Source organism: Mercenaria mercenaria, chromosome 13 (assembly GCF_021730395.1).
Source record: "Mercenaria mercenaria strain notata chromosome 13, MADL_Memer_1, whole genome shotgun sequence".
Taxonomy (NCBI): Eukaryota; Metazoa; Mollusca; class Bivalvia; order Venerida; family Veneridae; genus Mercenaria; species Mercenaria mercenaria.
In genome coordinates, this window is record NC_069373.1 from 76205596 (window position 1) to 76230698 (window position 25103).

The following is a 25103-nucleotide window of genomic DNA, read 5'->3' on the forward strand; positions in this document are numbered from 1 at the left end:
CAAGGTCACAGGGGCCTGAACATTGAAAACCATTTCCGGTCAGTAACTTGAGAACCACTTTACCCAGAATGTTGAAACTTAATAGGATGATTGGTCATGCAGAGTAGATGACCCCTAACGATTTTGGGGTCACTCTGTGAAAGGTCAAGGTCACAGGGGCCTGAACATTGAAAACCATTCCGGTCAGTAACTTGAGAACCACTTGACCCAGAATGATGAAACTTCATAGGATGATTGATCATGCAGGGTAGATTACCCCTAACGATTTTAGGGTCACTCTGTTAAAGGTCAAGGCCACAGGGGCATGAACATGGAAAACCATTTCCAATCAATAACTTGAGAACCTCTCGACCCAGAATGTTGAAACTTCATAGGATGATTGTTCATGCAGAGTAAATGACCCCTATTGTTTTTGGGGTCACTTCTTTAAAGGTCAAGGTCACAGAGGCCTGAACATTGATAACCAGTTCTGATCAATAACTTGAGAACCACTTGACCCAGAATGTTGAAACTTCATAGGATGATTGAACATGCAGAGTAGATGACCCCTATTGATTTTGGGGTCAGTCTATTAAAGGTCAAGGTCACAGTGGCCTGTTCATGTAAAATCATTTTTTTGAAATAACTTGAGAACCACTTGACCGACAATGTTGAAACTTAATAGGATGATTGGACATGCAGAGTAGATGACCCCTATTTATTTTGAGGTTACTTGATCAAAGGTCAAGGTCACAGGAGCCTGAACAGTGACTTGAGAACCACTAGGCCAAGAGTGTTGAAATTTAGCGGGATGACTGGACATGCCAAGTAGATGATCCCTATTGCAGCCAACCATCAGTGTCTCTTTGACTTTCGCTCCTGACCCCTATTGACTTCTTGCCTATAGGACTTTGCATTGGGGGAGACATGCGCTTTTTTACAAAAGCATTTTCTAGTTATGCATACTTTTACTGGTCTGAAATTTCTACCTCTATTATAATTTGTAATGTAAATTTATGTTTGGAGTGAATTTCATTATTCAGGATAAAGAGTGGTGAATTATAGATAGGGCAGTGTAGAAAATGTTCAAACTATACATATAAATGTCTTCAGAAGTGAGATGTTGTAAGAGTTCAGCATAAAACTGAAACAGTTACATTTTACCAGATATATACTATAATATTGACAGTAAGGTGTAAATGACTTATTCAAGGTACTGACAAAACTGGCTAAATAATTGAACCTGTCTTCGAAGTTAAGTTACTTTGTAAATGAGCCGTGCCATGAGAAAACCAACATAATGGGTTTGCGACCAGCATGGATCCAGACCAGCCTGCGCATCCGCGCAGTCTGGTCAGGATCCATGCTGTTCGCTAACAGTTTCTCCAATTCCAGTAGGCTTTAAAAGCGAACAGCATGGATCCTGACCAGACTGCGCGGATGCGCAGGCTGGTCTGGATCCATGCTGGTTGCAAAGCCACTATGTTGGTTTTCTCATGGCACGGCTCAAATGATTAATTTCAGGAGTATTATTTTTATACAGTTCCATGGTGGGTTAGTGAGGTAATAAAACAGACTGCATGTATAATATTGGCATAAATTGAATAAATACAGCTCACACTAATCAACCAAACTAAAATTTGTCACTGAACATGGATACTGATTAATGTAGCAATAGTTTCAGAAACATGTCTCATTTGGAGACTTTTTAACAAATTTTCTTTGTCTGTTATTTCTTTTCAAAGTTGAAATACCTTCAGCTACATCACACAGACCAAGATTTAATGCATGTACATGTGTTTCCTTATATCATCCCAACATATTTTTAGCTCGACTATTCAGAGAGTATTGGTCTCACCAGTGCCTTATCGCCAGCATCGGCATCCAGATTTGGTTAAGTTTTTGTACGTAAGCTAGTATCTCAGTAACCACTTGTGGGAATAAATTGAAACTTCACATACATATTCACTGTGATAAACTGTCTTATTTTACATAGGTTCAGTAACTCTGTTTTGCTTTTTTACAAAATTATGCCTCTTTTTATGCCAAGGAAGGGAGGCATATTAGTTTTCAACTGTCCGTCCGTTCGTTAGTTCGTTCGTCAAAACGTTAACTTTTTGCATGAAGGCACTTTACTCGCGAACCACTGCACCCAGGACCTTCAAACTTCACATGCTGATAGAACTTATTGAGTACACGACCCCTACTGACTTTGGGGTCACCAGGTCAAAGGTCAAGGTCACCAGGTCAAAGGTCAAGGTGCTGCTGGGGCATTTGTCACCATTAGTGACAGCTCTTGTTCATCTTAGAAATTTTTTGTTAAGATTTTGTTTGTAAGCTGGTATCTCATTACCCAGTAATGTGAATCGATTGAAACTTCACACACTTGTTCACTGTCATGATCTGACTTGCAGTGCACAGGTTCAATCACTCTTCTTTTCATTTTAACAAAATTATGTCCCTTTTTCGACTTAGCAGTTTTGGGTTAAGTGTTTGTATGTAAGCTGGTATCTCCATACCAACTAATGTGAATGGATTGAAACTTCACACAAATGTCCATTGTTTCTTAGTTTCATATCAAGTTTATTATTAAATTCTCAGTATGTACATAACATAAACTTGAGATTCACATTCCAATAATAATAATAATAATAATAATAAAAAACACGTGATCAGTATAGGACAACTCTTATTTAAAAAAAGTGAAGGAATCGGCGTTTAAGTTTTATCTTGTCATGGGCTGATATGTATTGTACAAGTTCCATAACCCTGTTTTGAATTTTTACAAAATTATGCCCTTTTTTCGACTTTTGTATTCATTCAGTTGAGAAGGCTGCTGAATAGTTGAGCATTGCTGTCCTCGACAGCTCTTGTTCTAAAAACATTCCCACATACTAGTATGTGTAAGTTAAATGTAAGTCTATTGAAATTCATTATCCTAAATATAGTGTTTTGTTACCGATTTAAACTGAGTTAGATATTTACAAAAGCTACAGTAACAGTTTAACAGCAATTATTATGATTACGGAATTAATAATAATAACAATAATACACATAATATTGTATTTATTGAGATTTCACCAGTGAGCAAAAGGCCCAATTTTCTGTCAAAAAGACATTATAAAAAAGTAAATAATGTGATGTTTTATCTTTTTTAATAACACGTAGAGAAAAAGACTCGTGTATTAGATATACTATATATAAACCTTCTATTAAATGTTGTTTCTCATAGTTGGAGTTTATAGTAGAACTCCCAGACCAGTTGGAAGTAAGTTCAGTGTCTGTCTGTACTGTCAACATCATGTTACAACAGCTTGTCAGTCAACTATGTTGCTTGTTACTTCATTCATTTGACCAGATCCCTGAAATAGAATCTTAAATATTTTTATGCCCCCGAAGGGAGGCATATAGTTTTTGAACCGTCTGCCGGTCTGCCAGTCTGTCCGCAATTTTCGTGTCCGGTCCGTATCTTTGTCATCGATGGATGGACTTTCAAATAACTTGGCTTGAATGTGTACCACAGTAAGACGACGTCCAGTGCGCAAGACCCAGGTCCGTAGCTCAAAGGTCAAGGTCACACTTAGACATTAAAGGATAGTGCATTGATGGGCGTGTCCGGTCCATATCTTTGTCATCGATGGATGGATTTTCAAATAACTTGGCATGAATGTGTACCACAGTAAGACAACGTGCAGTGCGCAAGACCCAGGACCGTAGCTCAAAGGTCAAGGTCACAGATAGACATTAAAGGATAGTGCATTGATGGGCGTGTCCGGTCCATATCTTTGTCATCGATGGATGGATTTTCAAATAACTTGGCATAAATGTGTACCACAGTAAGACGACGTGCAGTGCGCAAGACCCAGGTCCGTAGCTCAAAGGTCAAGGTCACACTTAGATGTTAAAGGATAGTGCGTTGATGGGCGTGTCCGGTCCATATCTTTGTCATCGATGGATGGATTTTCAAATAACTTGGCATGAATGTGTACCACAGTAAGACGACGTGTCACACGCAAGACCCAGGTCTGTAGCTCAAAGGTCAAGGTCACACTTAGACGTTAAAGATCATTTTTCATGATAGTGCATTGATGGGCATGTCCGGTCCATATCTTTGTCATTCATGCATGGATTTTAAAATAACTATGCATGAATGTGTGACACAGTAAGATGATGTGTCACCCGCAAGACCCAGCTCCGTAGGTCAAAGGTCCTAAACTCTAACATCGACCATAACTATTCATTCAAAGTGCCATCGGGGGCATGTGTCATCCTACGGAGACAGCTCTTGTTTATTATTATTTTTATTATTGTAAAGTAGTTAAGGTAGTACACCCATAATGATAATTTGTACGTGTATATTGAATAATAACAGCAACAACAATAAATTTTGCTAAGCATCTAAGCAATGTTACATCGCCTCTAGGGTACAAAATAATTTTATATACAAGTATTCTCTGCGATTTTGGCATTCTCTGGTTGTTATGGAAAAGCAACTTTCTATTGTGACCGAAGGAAGCAGTAACAGCATACAATGATAAGCAGTTGGACAGAAACTGTCAGTTTTCAACATGGGTCTACCGCCTTAATTGTAAAAGAAATGTGATTCCTAGGGAAGGAACTTGAATCTGTAACATGATGTTGAACAGTGTCACAGAAATCGCTTGCTTGTATTATGAAATATGTCCTTTATATCTGTTTATTTGAGTTTGTGCTGTTTATTTGATGTATCAAGGCCAGTGCAGAATAAATCCTAGTTTATCGTTCAACATTTTATGTTTTATCCTGTACCAGTTGAAAAATCTTTTTAAAAAAAGCAACATAACTATAGTGAGATTTGTTTGGTTCTGGAACTAATTTTACAAATTTAAAAGAGATGAAACTGCTCAGGTGGACATGAGATTATCTAGGATTATTCTATACTGGCCTAAATAATGAAAGTAATGATTGATGGTTTGAAAATGAATGTCTTTGATGAAATTTGGTGATGTGTTTTACCGTATGTATAAAAAGGAAAACATTTTTAGCTCGACTATACGAAGTATAAGGAGAGCTATCCTACTTGACCCGGCGTCTGCGTCTTTCCGCGACCCCACCTTGGTTAAAGTTTTTTTACACTTTCTCTTTTTTCTACTTATCTCTGTAATTACTTGATGGATTTGATTCAAACTTAAAATATTATTTCTCATCATCACCCACATCATCTGACCTAAGGGCCATAACTGTGGTACCAATATTTCATAATTTATCCCCCCTTTTTACTTAGATTTTCAGGTCACTCTATCTCTGTTATTACTAAATGGATTTGATTCAGACTCAAAATAGTTGTTCAACATTATCACCCACATCATATGACACAAGGTGCATAACTCTGGCACAATTTTTTCATGAATTATTCCCCCATTTTACTTAGAATTTCAGGTTAAAGTTTTGATGCACTTTCACTCTATCTCTGTTATTACTGAATGGATCTGATTTCAAACTTAAAATAATTGTTCAACATCATCACCCACATTATATGACACAAGGTGCATAACTCTGGCACAATATTTTCATGAATTAAGCCCCCTCTTACTTAGAATTTAAGGTTAATTTTGATGGATTGTCACTTTATCTCAGTTATTATGAAATGCATATTTAATTCAAACTTGAAGTAGTTGTTCCACATTGTCACCCACATCATAAGACACAAGGTGCATAACTTTTGCACCAATATTTAATGAATTATGCCCCCTTTTTGCTTAGAATATACTTATATAGTATTTTGATACACTTTATCTTTACCTCTCTTATATTTAATATTTTTGACTCAGGCTATTGTGCAATATCTTCATCCACCATTGGAGTCACTCCAGTGACAGCTCCAGTTTCCTCAGATGTGCCCAGTTTCACTATCCAGCATCGAAATAGTCGAGTGTGCTGTCTCCTGTGACAGCTATTGTTTTTCATTTGGTTGATAGAAAATCTCATTGATTTAGTTCTATTAGTTAGATAATATACATTGAACCATTATTTAGAGAATTTTGAGGCCAACAGTGATGCTGGCAGAACTGTATAAAGTGTGTATTGATAAAGATATTGCAGAACTAATAGACTAACATGATGTGCCATACATATGGATAAAATGTCTAAACAATTAATATCTGTAAAGTAAAAAAAATGAGATATAGTAAACTAAAAGTGATTGAAAAACTAAAAGGTATGACAATAGCATTATTTTGTGATACGGAACTGAAATAATGTACAAAAACATCTTATTACTGTGTAGCTCTATAATTGTGTAAAACATGTGAAATTAAGTGCAATTCTTTTCTATAAATGTAAACATAATGAAGTTAAATATACAAATATTTCATGCAAAGTTTTCGAAAGGACTTGAAGGTACAATATCAAAATTATAGCTATTAGATAACAAAAGAACAAAATAATATAATAAATTAACATAATTGTCTGTTTATCTATTATAGGGGAATTATTCACATGATATCCTCTCACAAATGTACCGTCTCTCAGCAGTAATTAAGTTATTCAACATTTACAGAGAAATTAAAACTTTAGATTGAACTTTCATTTAAGAAAAAAATTGGTGCTTCATAAATTTCCTTCTTACAATTTTAATGCTGTTGTTTTGAGAGGAATGGAGTTTTTGGAGGTTTGTTTAATAAATTTAACTTTAAGGATCTTTGTTATTTCTTCCTTTTCAGTGAATTATTCAAGTATTATGGTGGGATAAAATTTTAACTAGGAATTATATTGAAATATAATGGTGGGATTATCAATTAAAATTACACTTGAACAAGGAAGAACATGAATAATACATGTATTTATTAGAATCAAAATTATACGTCAGTCAAACTTTGGATGTACAAACTTTCAAAAGAGAACATAATATAACAATAATATATGTCACTTTTAGATCAAAATGTTACAGAATCTATAAGTTCCAAAGAAATATTTACCAACATAATTATATTAATGTCACGTTGTTATCACGATTACTGGTTAATAAATCTTCATCTCCAGCCTATTTAATTTTTATGCCCCTCTTCAAATAAGGAGGGGTATATTGTTTTGCAGATGTCGGCCAGTTGTTCGGTCTGTTGGTATGTAGACCAATCCGTTTCTGGATGATAACTCAAGAACGCTTGGGCCTAGAATCATTAAAGTTGATACGGAGGTTGGTCATCACCAGCAGATGACCCCTATTGATTTTGAGATCAGTATGTCAAAGGTTAAGGTCACAGTGACCAGGTGGAACAGTTAAACTGTTTCTGGACGATAACTCAAGAACGCTTGGGCCTAGGATCATGAAAGTTGATAGGGAAGTTGGTTATGACCAACAGATGACCTCTAGTGGACCATATTGTAAATTGGCTCTGCCAAATATGTCATCCACTATAAATAAAGTCGTTACATACTATTGATTTTGAGGTCAGTAGGTCAAAGAGAAGGTCAGAGTGACCCGGAACAGTTAAATGGTTTCCGGATGATAACTCAAGAATGCTTGGGCCTCGGATTGTGAAAGTTGATAGGGAGGTTGGTAATGACTAGCAGATGACCCCTATTGATATTGAGATCAGTAGGTCAAAGGTCAAGGTCACAGTGACCAGGAACAGTTAAATGGTTTCCAAATGATAACTCAAGAATGCTTGGGCTTAGGATCAGGAAAATTGATAGGGAGGTTGATCATCACCAGTAAATGACCCCTGTTGATTTTGAGATCAATAGGTCAAAGGTCAAGGTCACAGTGGCCAGGAAGAGTTAAACGGTTTCCAGATGATAACTCAAGAATGCTTGGGCCTTGGATCATGAAAGTTGATAGGGAGGTTGGTAATAACTAGCAGATGACCCCTATTGATTTTGAGATTAGTAGGTCAAAGGTCAAGGTCACAGTGACCAGGAACAGTTAAATGGTTTCCGGATGGTAACTCAAGAACGCTTGGGCCTAGGATCAGGAAAATTGATAGGAGGGTTGGTCATCACCAACAGATGACCCCTGTTGATTTTGAGGTCAATAGGTCAGAGGTCAAGGTCACAGTGGCCAGGAACAGTTAAATGGTTTCCGGACAGTAACTCAAATATGCTTGGGCCAAGGATCATGAAAGTTGATAGGGAGGTTAATCATGACCAGCAGATGACCCCTATTGATTTTGAGGTCAGAAGATCAAAGGGCAAGGTTACAGTGACTCAGAACAGTTAAACCATTTCCAGACAATAACTTGAGAATGCTTGGGCCTAGGATCATGAAACATGATAGGGAGATTGGTCATGACCAGCAGATGACCCCTATTGATTTTGAGGTCAGTAGGCCAAAGTCAAGGTCACAATGACCCAGAACAGTTAAACCCTTTCCGGACGATAACTTTAGAATGCTAAATGGGACTAGGATCACAAAACTTAATAGGGAGGTTGGTCATGACCAGCAGATGACCCCTATTGATTTTGAGGTCAATAGGTCAAAGGTCAAGGTCAGATTAACCCAGAACAGTAGAACTTTTAGTGTACAGTGGCCAAATGATTTCTGTTTCATGTGCAATTACTGAATGCATCAAGGGGGGCATTTCTTGTTCAACAAGCTCTGGTCAATTATGTAATTCTTCAGCATATCTTATAATTTAGTGTATATTATAATTATATATAGAACTTCGGCAACAGATTAACAAAATTGTAAAATTTCAACATTTATATAGATGTATTGTCTTTTAGTGAGGTTGATACGACAATTTATTGACCTGGAAGAAGTGAATTTAGCCTCAGCCTATGCCCCCAATTGATAATTCAACATACAACCACTGCAAATGTTTGCTTTTGATTTCTCTGTCTTCAATTAACCTTCAAGCTTTCAACTTTTGCTGCTTTTTAGGTTTGATCTATATCAGGATTTATTGACCACGGAATAATGATATTAGCCTCAGCCTATGCCCTCATTTGATAATTCACAATATCACTATTCTATGGTCAATAAATCCTGATACAGATCAAACCTAAAAGGCAGCAAATGTTCTATTCTTGAAGATTAATTGAAGACAGAGAAATCAAATACAAACATTTGCAGTGGTTGGTCATTTGAAACGTTCATAGCATTTTAATGGAAAGTTCACCATTTCATAGAGTTATTCATTCCTGTATAAAATCAGCTAATAAGACTTTTGCTGAAAGCAATAACAATGCTATTAATTGTCACCTTTATGTGTTATCTGATTTGATAAATCTGACACTTACTGTATTTCAGTCATTAGAAGTCTCGGAGTTCTATTATACTTTATTGAAATTTTCCCCTTTTCTTTTTTGATGGCTCTCAATTTCACACACATGTTCACTGTGATGATCTGACATACAGTGTTCAGATCCCATAACTCTTTTCGCAAAGATATACCCCTTATTTTTAAGTCATTAGGCATCATAAGAGGGGAAATTTGGTTCAATAATTAGTATTTGCTTTTAATATTTGCTATTAATCATTTTTATGTAAATAACTTGCTTGGCATGCAACCTTGTACCTAAACAAAGCATAACAATAACTGAAGTTTTCATGCTTGCGTTTTTGGCAGATGGCTTTGTGATTGTAGTGCATTGTTAATGTTTTAAATATATAGGACTGGTAATAAATCATGAATTGCATTTCTTAAGTATTCATTAATTTTTTGTAAGTTCAAAACATTTTAAAAATTGTGGAGTTAAGACTGTTTCTTATATGTATTGACATTAAGGGAATTTAGTGTGATTAAATAAGTGTTACTAAAGTTAAGGTATATACATCTGATCTGAAAACAAAAACTGGGTGAGTATTTGTGCATAATTTGCAATTGTTTGATTCAAACTATTTAACTTCTAGGGGGCCTCCGTGGCCGAGTGGTTAAGGTCGCTGACTTCAAATCACTTGCCCCTCACCAGTATGGGTTTGAGCCTCACTCGGGGCGTTGAATTCTTCATGTGAGGAAGGCATCCGGCTTGCTTGCGGAAGGTCAGTGGTTCTACCCAGGTGCCCACTGGCAATGAAATAATGCACGGAAGGGCACCTGGGGTCTTCCTCCACCATCAAAGCTGGAAAGTCGCCATATGACTTACAGTTGTGTTGGTGCAACGTTAAACCCAACAAAAACAAAACAAAAAAGAGCTTCACAACATTACAAGGTTTTAAAGTTGCAACATCCCTTATTGTTGATGTTTCATTATTCCTTTCCTTTGGGGGATACACAAATCTTCATGTAAGAGACCATTCTGCTTTTATTGGGAAACTTTAAAGAAGGGAAAAACATTAAGATAGTAAAACTGTTCTTTTTCAAAAGCGAAGGAGATGATTTTAATCAATATCAACTAATTATGAACAAAAAAGGTACATTTTCTAAAACAGATAATAAAATCCTTATTAAAAGTAGGTCCTTTGCATTTATCTGCTTAAACATCTTAAGTACCATAAATTATTTTAATTTGGAAATAAAAAAGAGGCATTGTATTAATATGGCAAAGATTATAATCTTTAAAGATCAAAATAAATCCTGACATGGTATGAAGTTAATCTTATTAAATGATTTTAACAGATACAGTTCACTGTTATGTTGGAGCTTAAGGTTCAAGCATAATGTGCTAGTTTTTTCACTTTGGATATTTTTGGTGAAATGAAACACTTTCAAAAGCTGACCTAATATATTATAATAAACCTGAGCAGATCTAAATAGATTTTACTTTTGGCAGAAAAGCACAGTTCTGTCATTCTTTTGAAAGATGGTTAATATAAAGACTGTTTAACATATTTCTGATGTCACAGGAATGAAATAAAGCCATAACTTAATTTTGGGTATTTCACTAACGTAATAACACTTTGACGTCAATGTCATTTTAAATAAAGGAGATTTTTTCTGTAATAAGTAAAAGAAAGAAGAAATTTTGATGTTCAGCAGGAAAACATAATATGTGATAAAAAGAATATTTTCTGTCTTTGTGACAAGTGTAGATCATGATCTGCCATGTTCGTCATTCAGTCAGTATCTTTTTGTTATTCACAGTATCTTTTTGTTATTCACCCCCTTTAACAGTTAATGGAACTGTCCAAATTGAAAGATGGACAAGTTCATTATAGAAATTTAGCAGGGTAAGGGTTAAGAGAATTTTCCTTTAAGCAGACAGCTTGATCTACTGAAATATACTGCAGCTTAAAATGGCTTTAAATTAAAGGTAAAAAACAGATATGTTGATTTAGTTCTTATGGTTGTCAAACAACCATAGAAATGCAAAACATTAAACATGCTATAATATATGGTTTTACTAATCATTAAGGAAAATATGCCATTTGAGCAGTTCAATATTGACATGTTTATTCCTTAATAAGAAAAAAAAAATTTGTTATGTTTGCTTACAGATCATTATTAGAACAATACATTGATATTAATTATAGATAATAAAAGAATACAATTGTTCATCAATATCAATTATAGATAATAAAAATGTATATGTCTGTCTGATTATAAATGACGTTCTCCTAAATTATTAGAACAATAATATTGTTAATATCTATATATGCTACACATCTATTTATATAAGAATCTTTCACTGGTTGAATGTGTTGATTGAATTATCTGGCTGTAGGGTAACAGTTCAGGAGGTAACGAGGCTCTGCAGAGTAATGCAGACAGTAAGCTGTGAGCCAGATATTTCCATCTGCACCTTTTACCAGTGATAGCCTCTTTTTCTTGCATGCCGTTTTCCTAAAGAGTAATAGAAGAAGTAAGAAAAAATTAATGCTTTTCATTTACGCCTTATTTCATTAATATAGTAGCTTTTGAATTTACACAGTAATTCATAACGTACAGCACATGAGTCATCTTACACCCCGGGGTGTAAGATGAGTTTTTGCAGCACTGGAAAATCTGTCTGGCATGCAAGAAATATTAAGGTTGATGGGGTACTTATTAGAATAAATATGAGAGTTATATAGCCATATATTAGCATAATAGGAAAGTATTGTATAATTTATGGGTAATATTATACCTCACTCTCAAAATCAGATTGTTTGCTTTGTAAAAACCAATAGTTTTAGCTTTTCTACAATGGACACTTATTCAAATATTTACAATGATATTGACTATTCTACTAGAACAGAAAGCATTATAATAGATTTAAATTTACAGCTTTAAGAGAATTTTTTTGCTTAATCTTATACATTCAGAAGAGCCTTTGTCAAGGAAATTGTCAATATGAAAAGTGTATAATTATGAAAGTTTTGTGAATTTTAATGTAATTATAAATTATCTTATAGGACCTGCAGACAGCTTTTGAACAAGCTTTGCAAAAATACCAGAACCTTCCTGGGTAAGTTTGTTTTCAAGTTTGTAATACAATCTCGGTAAAGTAAAACTAAGACAATAATAGTGGACTCATTATGACAGAGGAATAGATTGCTAAAATTAATGTATCCTATTATGAACAGTTTGTTAACCAGGTTTTCAACGAAAACCTGAGTTATTAGATTGGGGTATGTCGTTGGTCGGGCGGGCGGGCGGCGGCGTCAAACTGGTGTTTCCGGTCAATAACTTTTGTTTCGGTAAAGATATTTGAATAAAACTTGGTATGTATGTAGCTTATATCAAGACAAAGGCTGAGATTGATTTTGGGGTTTCTGGGGTCAAGGTCAAGGTCACTGTTACTTAAAATAGAAAAAGGGTTACCGGTCAATAGCTTAACTTAGGAATGAGCTATCATGATGAAACTTGGTGTATAGAAAACTTATATAAAGTTGTAGCTTGGGATTGATTTTGGGGTTTCTGGGATCAAGGTCAAGGTCATTGTTACTAAAGTTAGGTTTAGGGTTAGGGTTAAGAGTTAGGGTTTAGGGTTAGGGTTGTGCTTTAAAGTGGTGCACTGTGATTCAGTATGCTTTTTTATTCTTATGAAAAGTGTTGAAAACCTGGTTTCGTGGCATTGCCGCGTTTCTTGTTATACAGTTCAACTCAATTAAGAAATAAGATACCTCATTTAGTGATTTGTCGCTGAATAAATCATTGTTTGGAGTTCAGATGCAAAGGAATTATATCACGAGGGCGCAGCCCGAGTGATATAATAATACGCATCTGAATGACAATGATTTTATTCAAGACCAAATGACTAAATGAGTTATATTATTTTGATTCTAACATGTTACCAAGGATTTTAAAGTATATCCTTGAGAGCATTCAATAAATATTTGCCCGTTTTCAATCGGTTTCTATTCCACCGCGCCGCTATGCTGTTTGATGCTTTGACGTAATAATTGTGACATCAGAACAGTGAATTGTTGAATAATAATTCACTGTTTTCAGCCTTCTTTGTTTAATAGGAAAATGAATCGGATCATGTTAGAATACAAACATAGATCACTGTAGGGTGTGATGCACACTTAAATTTCATCAGGATCTCTTCAGTAACTGCAGAGTTACTGCCCTTTAATTGTTATGAATGGATTGAAACTTCACACACTTATTTACTGTGATGATATGATATGAACTGGTTTCATAACTCAGTTTAGGTTTTTCACAAAGTTATGCCCTTTTTCGAATTTGGTATTCATAAATTGCACTGTGCTTTTTAGTAGTTGAGTGCTGCTGTCCTCTGACAGCTCTTGTTGCGTATTCAAAATAGTTCTCTCAAACCAAATTGAGTATCTGTGGTTACACCACAGAAGATAATGCATGGAGAGGTACCAGCTCTCATCTCCCCACATAGTTATATTATTTACCATATTATTTTATAGTACCCCAGCAGTTGTGTCTGCTGATACATTGTACAGGAATGATGGTACAAAGTTTGAAGATAACTGGCAAGAAAGAGTTATAGAAAGGTAAGAAACTATTTCTTCTAAATGGAAAAATCAGTTGCCCTGTAGGAAATACATTGGTATGGTTTGATAGGCCTCAGTGCTTGTCTACTTTAAACACACCCTTGTATTTCATACATGAAATGCATATCTTATATTTGAACAGATTTCTCTTTCATTTAGTTTATCATGCTCCCTGAAGGGGAAGCATATAGTTGCCGCTTCATCTGTCCATTCATTTATGCTGCAATTCTTGTGTGGATTATTTCTCAGCAACCACTGATTGGAATTTAGCAAAACTTTTTAGGAAGCTTCACTATCAAGAAGAGATGCGCATATTTTTCTTTGTGTTCCAGTTTTTTTTTGGTTTTTTTTTCACTGAGTTATTAACCTTTGATTATTCAACAGTAGTATACTATAGCACCATTTCTTGTCCGTAGTATTCCTCAGCAACCACTGGCTGGAATGCATGGAAGCTTCACTATCAAGAGGAGATGCGCATATTATATTTATGTTCGGGTCGGATGATTTTTCAATGAGACACTGCCTTTTGATTATTCGACATTAGTAAACTATATGTGTCCAGTCAGTGAATTCCACTTTAAATTAGTTCTTTTAACATGCAATAACCATATTTTGGGGAGCATCCATCAGTATTTTTGTGCACCTCCTATTTTTCATCTGGCTCAGCCCCCTATTTCCACAGTTATGGCCCCTGAAATAGTCAAATATGCACATTTTCACCTTGTGACATGCCTAGCTCAAAAAGTATTAAATAAGAATTGATTAAACCTTGCATGAGTCTTTATCATGATATGAACTTGCGCACCTCCTATTTTTCATCTGGGTCCACCCCCTATTTCCAGAGTTATGGCCCCTGAAATAGTTAAAAATGCACATTTTCACCTTCTGACGCGTCTAACTCAAAAAGTGTTTCATATAAATGGATGAAACCTTGCATGAATCTTTATCATGATATGAACTTGTGCACCTCCTATTTTTTTCTGCCTTAAACCACCTATTTCCAGAGTTATTGCCCCTGAAATAGTTAAAAATGCACAATTTCACCGTGGGACACATCTAGCTAAAAAAGTATATGATATAAATGGATGAAAACTTGCATGAGTCTTTATCATGATATAAACTTGCGCACCTCTTATTTTTTGGCTGGCTCCACCCCCTATTTTTAGCTCACCTGAGCAGTGCTCAGGTGAGTTTTTCTGATCGCTCGATGTCCGGCGTCTGTCTGTCATCTGTCTGTCTGTCAACATTTAGCCTGTGTATGCAATAGAGACTGTATTTTTCAACTGATCTTCATGAAAATTGGTCAGAATGATTACCTTGATGAAATCTAGGCCGAGTTCGAAAATGGGTCATCTGGGGTCAAAAAGTAGGTCACTAGGTCAAATCAAAGAAAAACCTTGTGTATGCGATAGAGGCTGTAATTTTCAATTAATCTTCATGAATTTTGGTCAGAATGATAACCTTGATGAAATTTAGGCCGAGTTTGAAAATGGGTCATCTTGGGTCAAAAACTAGGTCACTAGGTCAAATCAAAGAAAAACGTTGTGTATGCGATAGAGGCTGTATTTTTTAATTAATCTTCATGAATTTTGGTCAGAATGATAACCTTGATGACATCTAAGTCGAGTGCGAAAACGGGTCATCTGGGGTCAAAAACTAGGTCACTAGGTCAAATCAAAGAAAAACCTTGTGTATGCGATAGAGGCTGTATTTTTCAATTAATCTTCATGAATTTTGGTCAGAATGATTGGCTTTATGAAATCTAGGTCCCTCTGGGGTCAAAAAGTAGGTCACTAGGTCAATTCAAAGGAAAAGCTTGTATATGCGATAGAGGCTGTATTTTTCAATTGATCTTCCTGAAATTAAGTCCAAAATGATAACCTTAATGAAATCTAGGCAGAGTTTGAAAATGTCATCTTGGGTCAAAAAGTAGGTCACTAGGTCAAATCATAGAAAAACCTTGTGTATGGATAGAGGCTGTATTTTTCAATTGATCTTCATGAAATTTGGTCAGAATGATAGTCTTAATGAAATCTAGGTCAAGTTCGAATATAGGTCTCGTACTCTGGGGTCAAAAATTAGGTCACAGGTCAAATCAAAGATAATATTTATTTATACTCAAGATTTTTGCTCCAATTTTAATGATAATTTGTCAGAATATTTTTTTCCATGAAATCACTAGGTCAAACATATTTACACTGTTATGGTGTGTTTCTCAGGTGAGCGACCTAGGGCCATCTTGGCCCTCTTGTTAAAGTTATGGCCCCTGAAATAGTCAAAAATGCACATTTTCACCTAGTAATGTGCTTAGCTCAAAAAGTATTTGATGTAAATTCATAAAACCTTGATTGAGTCTTTATCATGATGTGATCTTGCACACTTGGCATTCTTCTTGAGAATTTTAGTGCTTATTACAGACTTACGCCCTTGAAATAACCAAAAAAGTGGATTTTTTGTTTGTGATGCTCATAGCTCTAAAAGTATATGGCCTAGAATAATGAATCCTTTTCGTAAAATGTTTGTTGAGGCTATATTACCCCCTTAAGACTGCAAACATTTGAATTATTGCCCCTTATTTGTGATAAATGTACCAGTAGCGGGCACACCCTGTGTCCTACAGACACATTCTAGTTTTTTAATTTCATCCATTGTAGCACACTTAAAGTTACAAATCTCTAAAAGTAATAATTGCAGTTATTAGAGCAGCTCACTTTCTATTGTCAGGTCACAAAGCACGTTATGTGTAGGCAGTGTCTACTAAAGTTATGGGAGTTTGTAAGTGTTAAAATGAACTTTTCCCATATGAGAGTATGTTAGTGTCAGTTAAAATGCACATTAACCATAGGAGGGTATCTAAGTGTCAATTAAAAAATGCACCTTTCCCATATGAGAGCATGTGTCAGGTAAAATACACCTTTCCCACGTGGGAGTATGTAATTGAGTGTCATATATAAAATGCAATTTCCCCATATGAGAGCATGTAAGTATCAGTTAAGCTGCTCAGAAGTTTTGGAGGCTGGCAGTGTGTAAAAGTTGATGTGTGATTTTCTGTTGTAGACATACATTACTAAGAATGCAGAAGGAGATTCGAGCTCAGTCAGCCGCACAGAGAAGACAAGCTATGGAAGTGATACAGAAAGATAAAAACTCAGCCAAACTCTTCACATCACGCTGTGATTCTGCAAGTCAGTACTCTTTATACTCATTATTTTCTTTTTAACTATTCCAGTTCAAGCTCTTGTGGCTTGGGAAAGGGGGGTTTGGTGTCTATTTATGTCATAATTGGAGGTGTAGTCATTTAAAACTGAAATATTTTATAGAATTTATAATCACCTTATGTTTTTCACCACAACTTTTCTTTCCAGATGACATTCCAAGCTTAACACATTTCAGTGCCACTGTAAATGACTTTCTTATCTCAGCACATTCCAGTGCCAGTGTAAATGATTTCCCAAACTATAAACACATTTCTGTGTAGGTTTAACTGACTTTTCAAGCTTAAAACAACAACAACAACAGTTATTCAGCATTAAGCAAAATTACATTGCTTCTGGCCTAAAATATGTTCATATGACAAACATGAAAACACATTTCAGAGCCAGGGTAAAAGACTTTCCAAGCTAAACACATTTTAGTGCCACAAAGGTGTAAACTATTATGTCTGACAGCTTGCGCCTAAGCTATATTAGTTTGTATACAATATTTGTTATTTCAGTTTTCGTAGTTCCACTCATTACTCACTTTCATGTACAGATACATTAAATGCTTAATATAAAGGATGTTATCTGAATTACATTTTTTTTGTTGATTTATATAACCTGCCAAAAATCATGACTTTTGTTCTGTTTTATTCAGTTGGTGGGTTCACAGACAGAGATTCCAGTATCCAGTCAGTACGCCGTGCAAACACATCCATGTCAGTACCAATATCCCTCAGTTATGGTGTGGGCTCTGTGCCCCCACCGACAAGAGACAAGCCTAGACCTAAAACGGCAAACCCAGCACTGGAGAAACAACAGATGACAAAACTTGAACTGAGTCATGAAAAATCATTCAGGTGAGTAATTTCTAAGTCAGGGGAAAAACCTTTTAGGACAGTATTTATATATCGGGAAAAACATTTATGTGAGTGAGTACTTATAAGTTAGGAAAAATCGTTTAGGTTAGTATTTTATATGTCAGGAAAGACCTCTTTGGTGGGTATTTTCTAAAGTAATTGGCAATGTTTTTGTGTTTCTTTTCTGTTTTTACTACATTAACAATCTGTAGTCCAACAGCTGTGTCTTACATACTGTCAGGCACTACGTACACTGTTTTAAGTCTACCTTAACCCAAAAAGTGAAATCTCCTAAATTCTTTCCAGTATTTATCAAAAAATGGATTTTGATTTCGGTAATAAGCTTTCTGGAAAATTTGGTATTAGATGATAATTGTTAAACTGAAGGTGCAGAGTACCTAATTGTTGTAGGGTCGAATATTTACCAGCCATGGTATTGAATAAAACAGTTTTAAAACAGAACAGTTATTCAGCCTGTTGTTTTCATTTATTTTCTGTCCTTTACATGAACCTTACTGATTAAGGGGAAATAACTCAATTATTAGTTTAGGTCCTGCAAATTACGTATTTCAATGAATCTCCTGGCTTTATCTCCTATATTTTGATAGTTTATATTGTCCTACAAACTAATTCCATTATACATTCACTAATACCATACCAAGTCATCATCCGTATCACTTCAACAATGATGTTACAGAATAAATGCAAGATATGGTGTTCATGAGTGAAAGATATTTTGATTTTACATGTAAAACAAACAAATTTTCTTTTTATTTCATGTTTTGATTGAATTTACCCATTTAGAGTTTCTTACAAGTGAAAAATATATTTGATATTTTCATAGCGAAAACACAGATATTTTCACTCTGATATTTCAATAATTCACTGAAAAGCATGTAATGAATGTTGTATACCTTTCTTAACTAACAAACTGTTTCAACAAAATACCTAATTTTCCTAATGCCTATATTAGTGTATTTCCTGTTAAAAAATTACAATTTTTGATACATGCATGAGAAATTCTTGTTCTTAATCATAGTTGAGCAATATTATGTATGTCTTGCTCTTTTTCAGATTTCGTCTTAGCAACACTGGGCAAACATCACCACGCCCTGAAAGTTCCAGGTCAATATCATCAGTGGCTGACTTCAGTCCACACTGGATAGATCCAAGAAATCCAGATGCCTGGAGACCAAAATCTAGTAGATCTATACCCAGCAAGTGCAAGTAAGTCTCATAAGATATTAAAGTTTAAGGAAGTTTTAAATACAAATAAAGTCTCATTTTAAATGCAAGTTAAGTCTCATTAGATTTTTAAATTTGAATGCAAATAAGTCTGATTATGTATTTAGCTGCATGTAATTCTCATAATATTCATGTGCATTTAATTCCCATTAATTGATGATATTAAGGTGCAGGTAATTTTCAGTCTCTATTCAAATTCAAGATAGTTTTATTGAATATTAAAGTACATCTAAGCCTCCTTTAAATGTTCTGGTACAGGCAAGTTTCAGTGAACAATTCTGTTCAAGAAAGGTGCAGTACCAGTAGATGTTCAGTTAACCTTTAGCCTGCTGGTGGCAAGTGATTTTACTTTTGTAACCAGTTCAAACCAAGATCAGCCTGAGCATCCGAGCAGGCTGATCTTGGTCTGCACTTTTCACTATTCAGTCTAGTAAAGTTTCAGTGAACACCCCTTTGAATAAAAAGTGATACTCCCCAAATTGAATGATCGACCTGTCCATTTTAGAAATTGTTCAAGAGCATATAAACTTAAGTAAATATTTGAAAATTCATCTGCAAGTAAGTCTCCCTCAGTATTCAAATTCAATTATTTAATATTCAGTTTCAATCTAGACTAACTAAACAAGTCTAAATAATTTAGTTGTTGTGGGGGCAACAAAAATGATCATTTAAGAACACCCACATAAGACCAGTTTGCAGGTTCATGTATTTTCACTGTATAACACATAATCTTAGTGGATGGGGGTGGAAGGGTGGGGCTTTTCTCAAACACTTAATATATATCCATCCTTATACTATAAAATTCTACTTAAATGCAGCAATATTTGTAAAGTGTAGTCCAGAAATAATCGCAGTTTTGTTATTACCACACATATGCATACATAGGACTTAATTTCTTGTTGTTGTTATTTTCAGTCGCTATGTTCTTGTGAACAAGCCAAAGGAGAAGATTACAAAGCCTTTGCCATCACCTTTAGAAGAACAATTACTTGTAGAAAGATTTCCAAAACTAAGTGCCAAAATTGTCCCCCCAGTGTCTGAATTGACTCCACGAATGAAGAAATCATACAATCTAGAGTACAGTCCCTTTGTATATCACAGATTTGTGTGATATTGTTATTTTGATGAAAACTTCTAGCATAAATCATTAATACAGACAGAAAATTGTGGAAAAGCGGATGTGCAGGCTGGTCTGGATCCATGCTGGTCGCAAAGCCACTATTTTGGTTTTCTCATGGCGTGGCTCAATTTATGTTTGTTGAAGAAGGACTCTCCTACTCAGAGACACATCATAAAAACTTGCTGACTTTAAAAGGTTGTTGGACAGTTTGATGCTTGTACATAGAACAGGAGGATGATCACTGATCACTTTCTTTTGTTACTCTGTATAATATTGTTATATGGATACCACACCAGTGCACAATAACTGGGAGATATATATCCTGTTACTCTATAATATTCTTATATGGATATTATGCCAGTGTACAATACCTATAGGACACTTATCCTGTTACTCTATAGTATTGTTATATGGATATCATTCTTGTGTACAATACATGCACAATACACATCCTGTTACTTTACAATATAGTAATATGGATATATTACTGATGTATGGATATATTACTGATGGGAGACCTATCCTGTTTCTCGTTAATATTGTTATATGGATATCATTCCAGTATACAATACCTGTACAATACATATCCTGTTACTCTACAATATCATTTAATGTGGATAACATACCAGTGCAGAATAACTGCAGTAGACTTATTCTGTTACTCTGTAATGTTATATGGATATCATAGAAATGTACACTACCTACAAAAGACTTATCCTGTTACTTTATAATATTGTTATATGGATACCAAACCAGTGTACAATACTTGCTGGAGACTAACTCTGTTACTCTTGTTATTCTATAACCATATGTTCCCTTCCAGTCAGCAATTGGCATTTATACTGCTTGACCATCCATTAAATACAAATGGGATAAACTATATTCTGTACTGAATGATACAACAGTTTTGATTCAGATCTCCATAAAAACCATTGACTGATAAAAGTATACAGATGTATATAAGCATCAGTAAATGCTTGATAGGATTTTTCTGTAAACGTTTAAAATATGGAAATGTGCACTGTATGGTGTCACAGATTTTACTAGGAAAAATATGCATAGAATACAAAGATTATTTAACGTTGTCTTGTACAATGTTTCATATATTTGGACTGATCCAGAAAACATACTGGACTCGCCTACCAGCTGATCCAGTATGTTTCTTCTAACATGTTCCCGTCCAAATATATTGGTGAATTCTACAGGTCAATGTGAAGTAACCTAATAATATTGCTGTATGGAAACCATACCAGTGTATAACACCAGAGAATATTTCTGTTTAGGTAACTCTAAAGAATATCATGTTATGTAATGGGTATCTAATAATGAAGAGGTAATATGGCCAGCCACTTTTCAGGGTACCTCAGGTCTTCCTATGGCATTTACATGTATTCAGTTATCATTTGTCCATCCTTATTCTGTCCTAAGGATTAATAATTTCTTACGCAAATGTTTCTTGGCTGACCCTGTACCATGAGTGATCAAAGTATATGAATTAGTCAAAAATATGGCCACCAGAGGTCATATTTCCCTTTATGTCTACAGTGGAAACTTAAAAAAAATATAAAAATCTCTTGAGCTTTCTCTATCATACAAAAGTTATTGTTTCTGAGCTATGAAACTATGCAGAGCAATGAACGTTCACCAATACCCTCTGGTTTTACTTTATTTTTTGATGGTAAAGTAAATCAGAAGCATTTGTATGGTGATCAGTCTTACTTCTTTTGGTTTATAGGCAAAACTTTGTCACAGAAAAGGTAGATCAGACAGTAGGAAAGCACAAGATTTCTAAGTTTTTATGACTGTGCTCAAACAGTTTATTATGAAATTTAACAAGGTGCCTTATTATAAAAGTGTATTTTAATGATTGTTTTGGTCATTTTTAGCTCATCTGATTTTTTGAAAAAAAATGATGAGTTATTGTCATCACTTGAGCGGTTGTCGGCGTCGGCGTCGGCGTCGGCGTTGCCTGGTTAAGTTTTATGTTTAGGTCAGCTTTTCTCCTAAACTATCAAAGCTATTGCTTTGAAACTTGGAATACTTGTTCACCATCATAAGCTGACCCTGTATAGCAAGAAACATAACTCCATCTTGCTTTTTGCAAGATTTATGGCCCCTTTTGTACTTAGAAAATATCAGATTTCTTGGTTAAGTTTTATGTTTAGGTCAACTTTTCTCCTAAACTATCAAAGCTATTGCTTTGAAACTTGGAATACTTGTTTACCATCATAAGCAGACCCTGTACATCAAGAAACATAACTCCATCTTGCTTTTTGCAAGATTTATTGCCCCTTTTGGACTTAGAAAATCAGTTTTCTTGGTTAAGTTTTATGTTTAGGTCAGCTTTTATCCTAAACTATCAAAGCTATTGCTTTAAAACTTGCAACACTTGTTCACCATCATAAGTTGACCCTGTATAGCAAGAAACATAACTCCGTCCTGCTTTTTGCAAGATTTATGGCCCCTTTTGGACTTAGAAAATATCAGATTTCTTGGTTAAGTTCTATGTTTAGGTCAACTTTTTCTCTTAAACTATCAAAGCTATTGCTTTGAAACTTGCAACACTTGTTCACCATCATAAGCTGACCCTGTACAGCAAGCAACATAACTCCATCCTGCTTTTTGCAATAATTATTGCCCCTTTTGGACTTAGAAAATCATTTTCTTGGTTGAGTATTATGTTTAAGTCAAGTTTTCTCATAAACTATCAAAGCTATTGCTTTAAAACTTGCAACAGTTTTTCACCATCATAAGTGGACACTGTACATCAAGAAACATAACTCTATCCTGCTTTTTGCAAGAATGATGGCCCTTTTTAGACTTAGAAAATCATGGGTAGGACAATATTTCTATTACACAAAAAAAATCAGATGAGCGTCAGCACCCGCAAGGCGGTGCTCTTGTTATTGTTTGTATCATTCAAGCAAGTGCTTATCTGTGATATATTTGTGTTATTAATTTGGTTCAACATCTAGCTGTAAGGTATTTGTGTAGCTTTGTTGTTTGTTTTCTGTGAAAACATTGCCTTTTTAACAAATTTATGTTTGTTTGTGAGGTGTACTATTAAGATACCATTTACTGCAAGAGTTTTGACTTCTGTGTTAATTTATCAACCAAATTTTGTTTCTTTTTATTTTATGCAGGCTGTTATTTTCCATCTAGTATTTATGCTGAAATCTGGGAATAGGATTTTATATTTCCGTGTTAAGTGCCTTTAATTTTATATGATACAAATCTTGGATTTTGAATAATTATATTTGTTATGCCCCCAACCCCCTTCCCCAACCCTCAAAGAATAGAGGGTATTACTTAGATCTTTGACAGTGAGTTTGTCAATCATTGATCCTACACTAGTCAGACTTTTAAGGATGTGCCTGTAGTTAGAAAATGACCCTACTACTTAAAGGGTCAGTAGACCAAAGGTTAGGGTCACTGACCTTGAGACTTAAAACGATTTTTCCTCAATAATTAAAGACCGCTTTAGCATATAGTTGTCAAACTTTGTACGATAATTGCCTGTGGTAGTCTACTGACGACCCTTGTTGTTATATGGTCAAAAGTCAAGGTCACAGTGATATCTAGACTGGTTCCCGCTCATTAACTAAGGAGCACTTTGTCCACAGTTGTAATTCTTTGTAGGATGATTGCCTGTGGTCAATAAATGACCCCTTTTATATTTAAGATCAATAGGTCAAAGGTCATGGTCACATTGACCTTGAGACTAAAAACCATTTGATAACTAAAGAATGCTTTTTTAACTTCATACATATATTTCATGTGGACAACAGATGACCCCAATTGTTTTGGGGGTCAAAAGGTCAAAGACCTTTAAACTGGAAATGCTTCCTGATCAATATATGGAGCACTTGTAAGCTTATAGATTTACAAAATTAGATACATAGTTAAGGTTTGTAGGCCATCATGGGGTCATATGTGTTTTTACAAACAGTTCTTTTTACAACATGCTAGCAGTCAGATTTAAAGGTTTTCTTTTAGGCTGAAAGAAATTATTGAAGTAGGTTAGTTATATATGAAGCAGTTCAAACCAAATTGTTTTTTAATCAGTTACAGATGTACAGCTTTATAGATATTTGTCAGATAAATTTTGTTGAAAATCTGTTCAAATTAGCATTTAATAATTTTGGTCAATAAAATATACTTTCTTATTAAAGGTTCACAGTTACGAAATTTATTTCTTATTTTTATCATACAAATTTGGTTGGTGCTTATACAATGTTTGTAATTTGAAAGACTTATAAGTACATGAGTTTTCTTATCAGGCAGTAGAAATTCTGATTTGAATGATATAGAAAGGTATTATTATTATAATTATACTGTAATGTGGTTTGTTTTGTACTTGTTAAAGTATTTTTTGTTACTGAGGTACTTACTTTTATTAAATGTATTGAAATTGTTTCCAATCGATTGTTATATTCAATGAGATATTGACAGGCCTTTATTAATAGTCTCTCTAAGACAGTAATCAAATTTTTCCTGTCTTTCAAAGAGAGATGGATGTTACACATGTACCATTTAACAAATAGAGATACATGCTACATGTGTACCATTTAAACAAGATACATGCAACATTTGTACCATTTAAATTGATAGACACATTACATGCATATCATTTTAAAAAGGAGATACTTGCTACATGTGTACGATTTAAAAAGATGTACATGTTACATGTGTCCCATTTAAACAGATATACATGCTCCGTGTGTACTGTTTAAACAGATGTACATGTGTACCATTTAAACAGATATACATGTTTCACGTGTACCATTTAAATAGATGTACATGTTTCATGTGTACCATTTAAAAAATATATACATGTTTCTTGTGTACTATTGAAACAGATATACATGTTTCATGATTACCATTTAAACAGA

At 34.7% G+C, this 25103-nt stretch overlaps 1 protein-coding gene across 8 annotated transcripts in view; it reads left to right on the forward strand.

Annotated features, from left to right (window-relative positions):
* The window catches only part of LOC123529192 (uncharacterized), a 98937-nt gene extending 74310 nt beyond the window's left edge, over positions 1-24627 (forward strand). For 6 of the 8 annotated variants that reach the window (XM_053522358.1, XM_053522364.1, XM_053522365.1 and 3 more), the window contains 7 exons: positions 1504-1542; positions 12233-12285; positions 13703-13789; positions 16847-16974; positions 17645-17846; positions 18921-19073; positions 20007-24627. In XM_053522358.1, coding sequence (XP_053378333.1) covers positions 1504-1542; positions 12233-12285; positions 13703-13789; positions 16847-16974; positions 17645-17846; positions 18921-19073; positions 20007-20202 — 858 coding nt within the window. In that variant the 3' untranslated portion in view covers positions 20203-24627. Of the gene's footprint in view, positions 1-1503; positions 1543-3211; positions 3248-12232; positions 12286-13702; positions 13790-16846; positions 16975-17644; positions 17847-18920; positions 19074-20006 lie in introns of all 8 variants that reach the window. The other 2 variants (XM_053522359.1, XM_053522360.1) reach the window with 2 other exon arrangements.
* Positions 24628-25103: the final 476 nt, after the last annotated feature.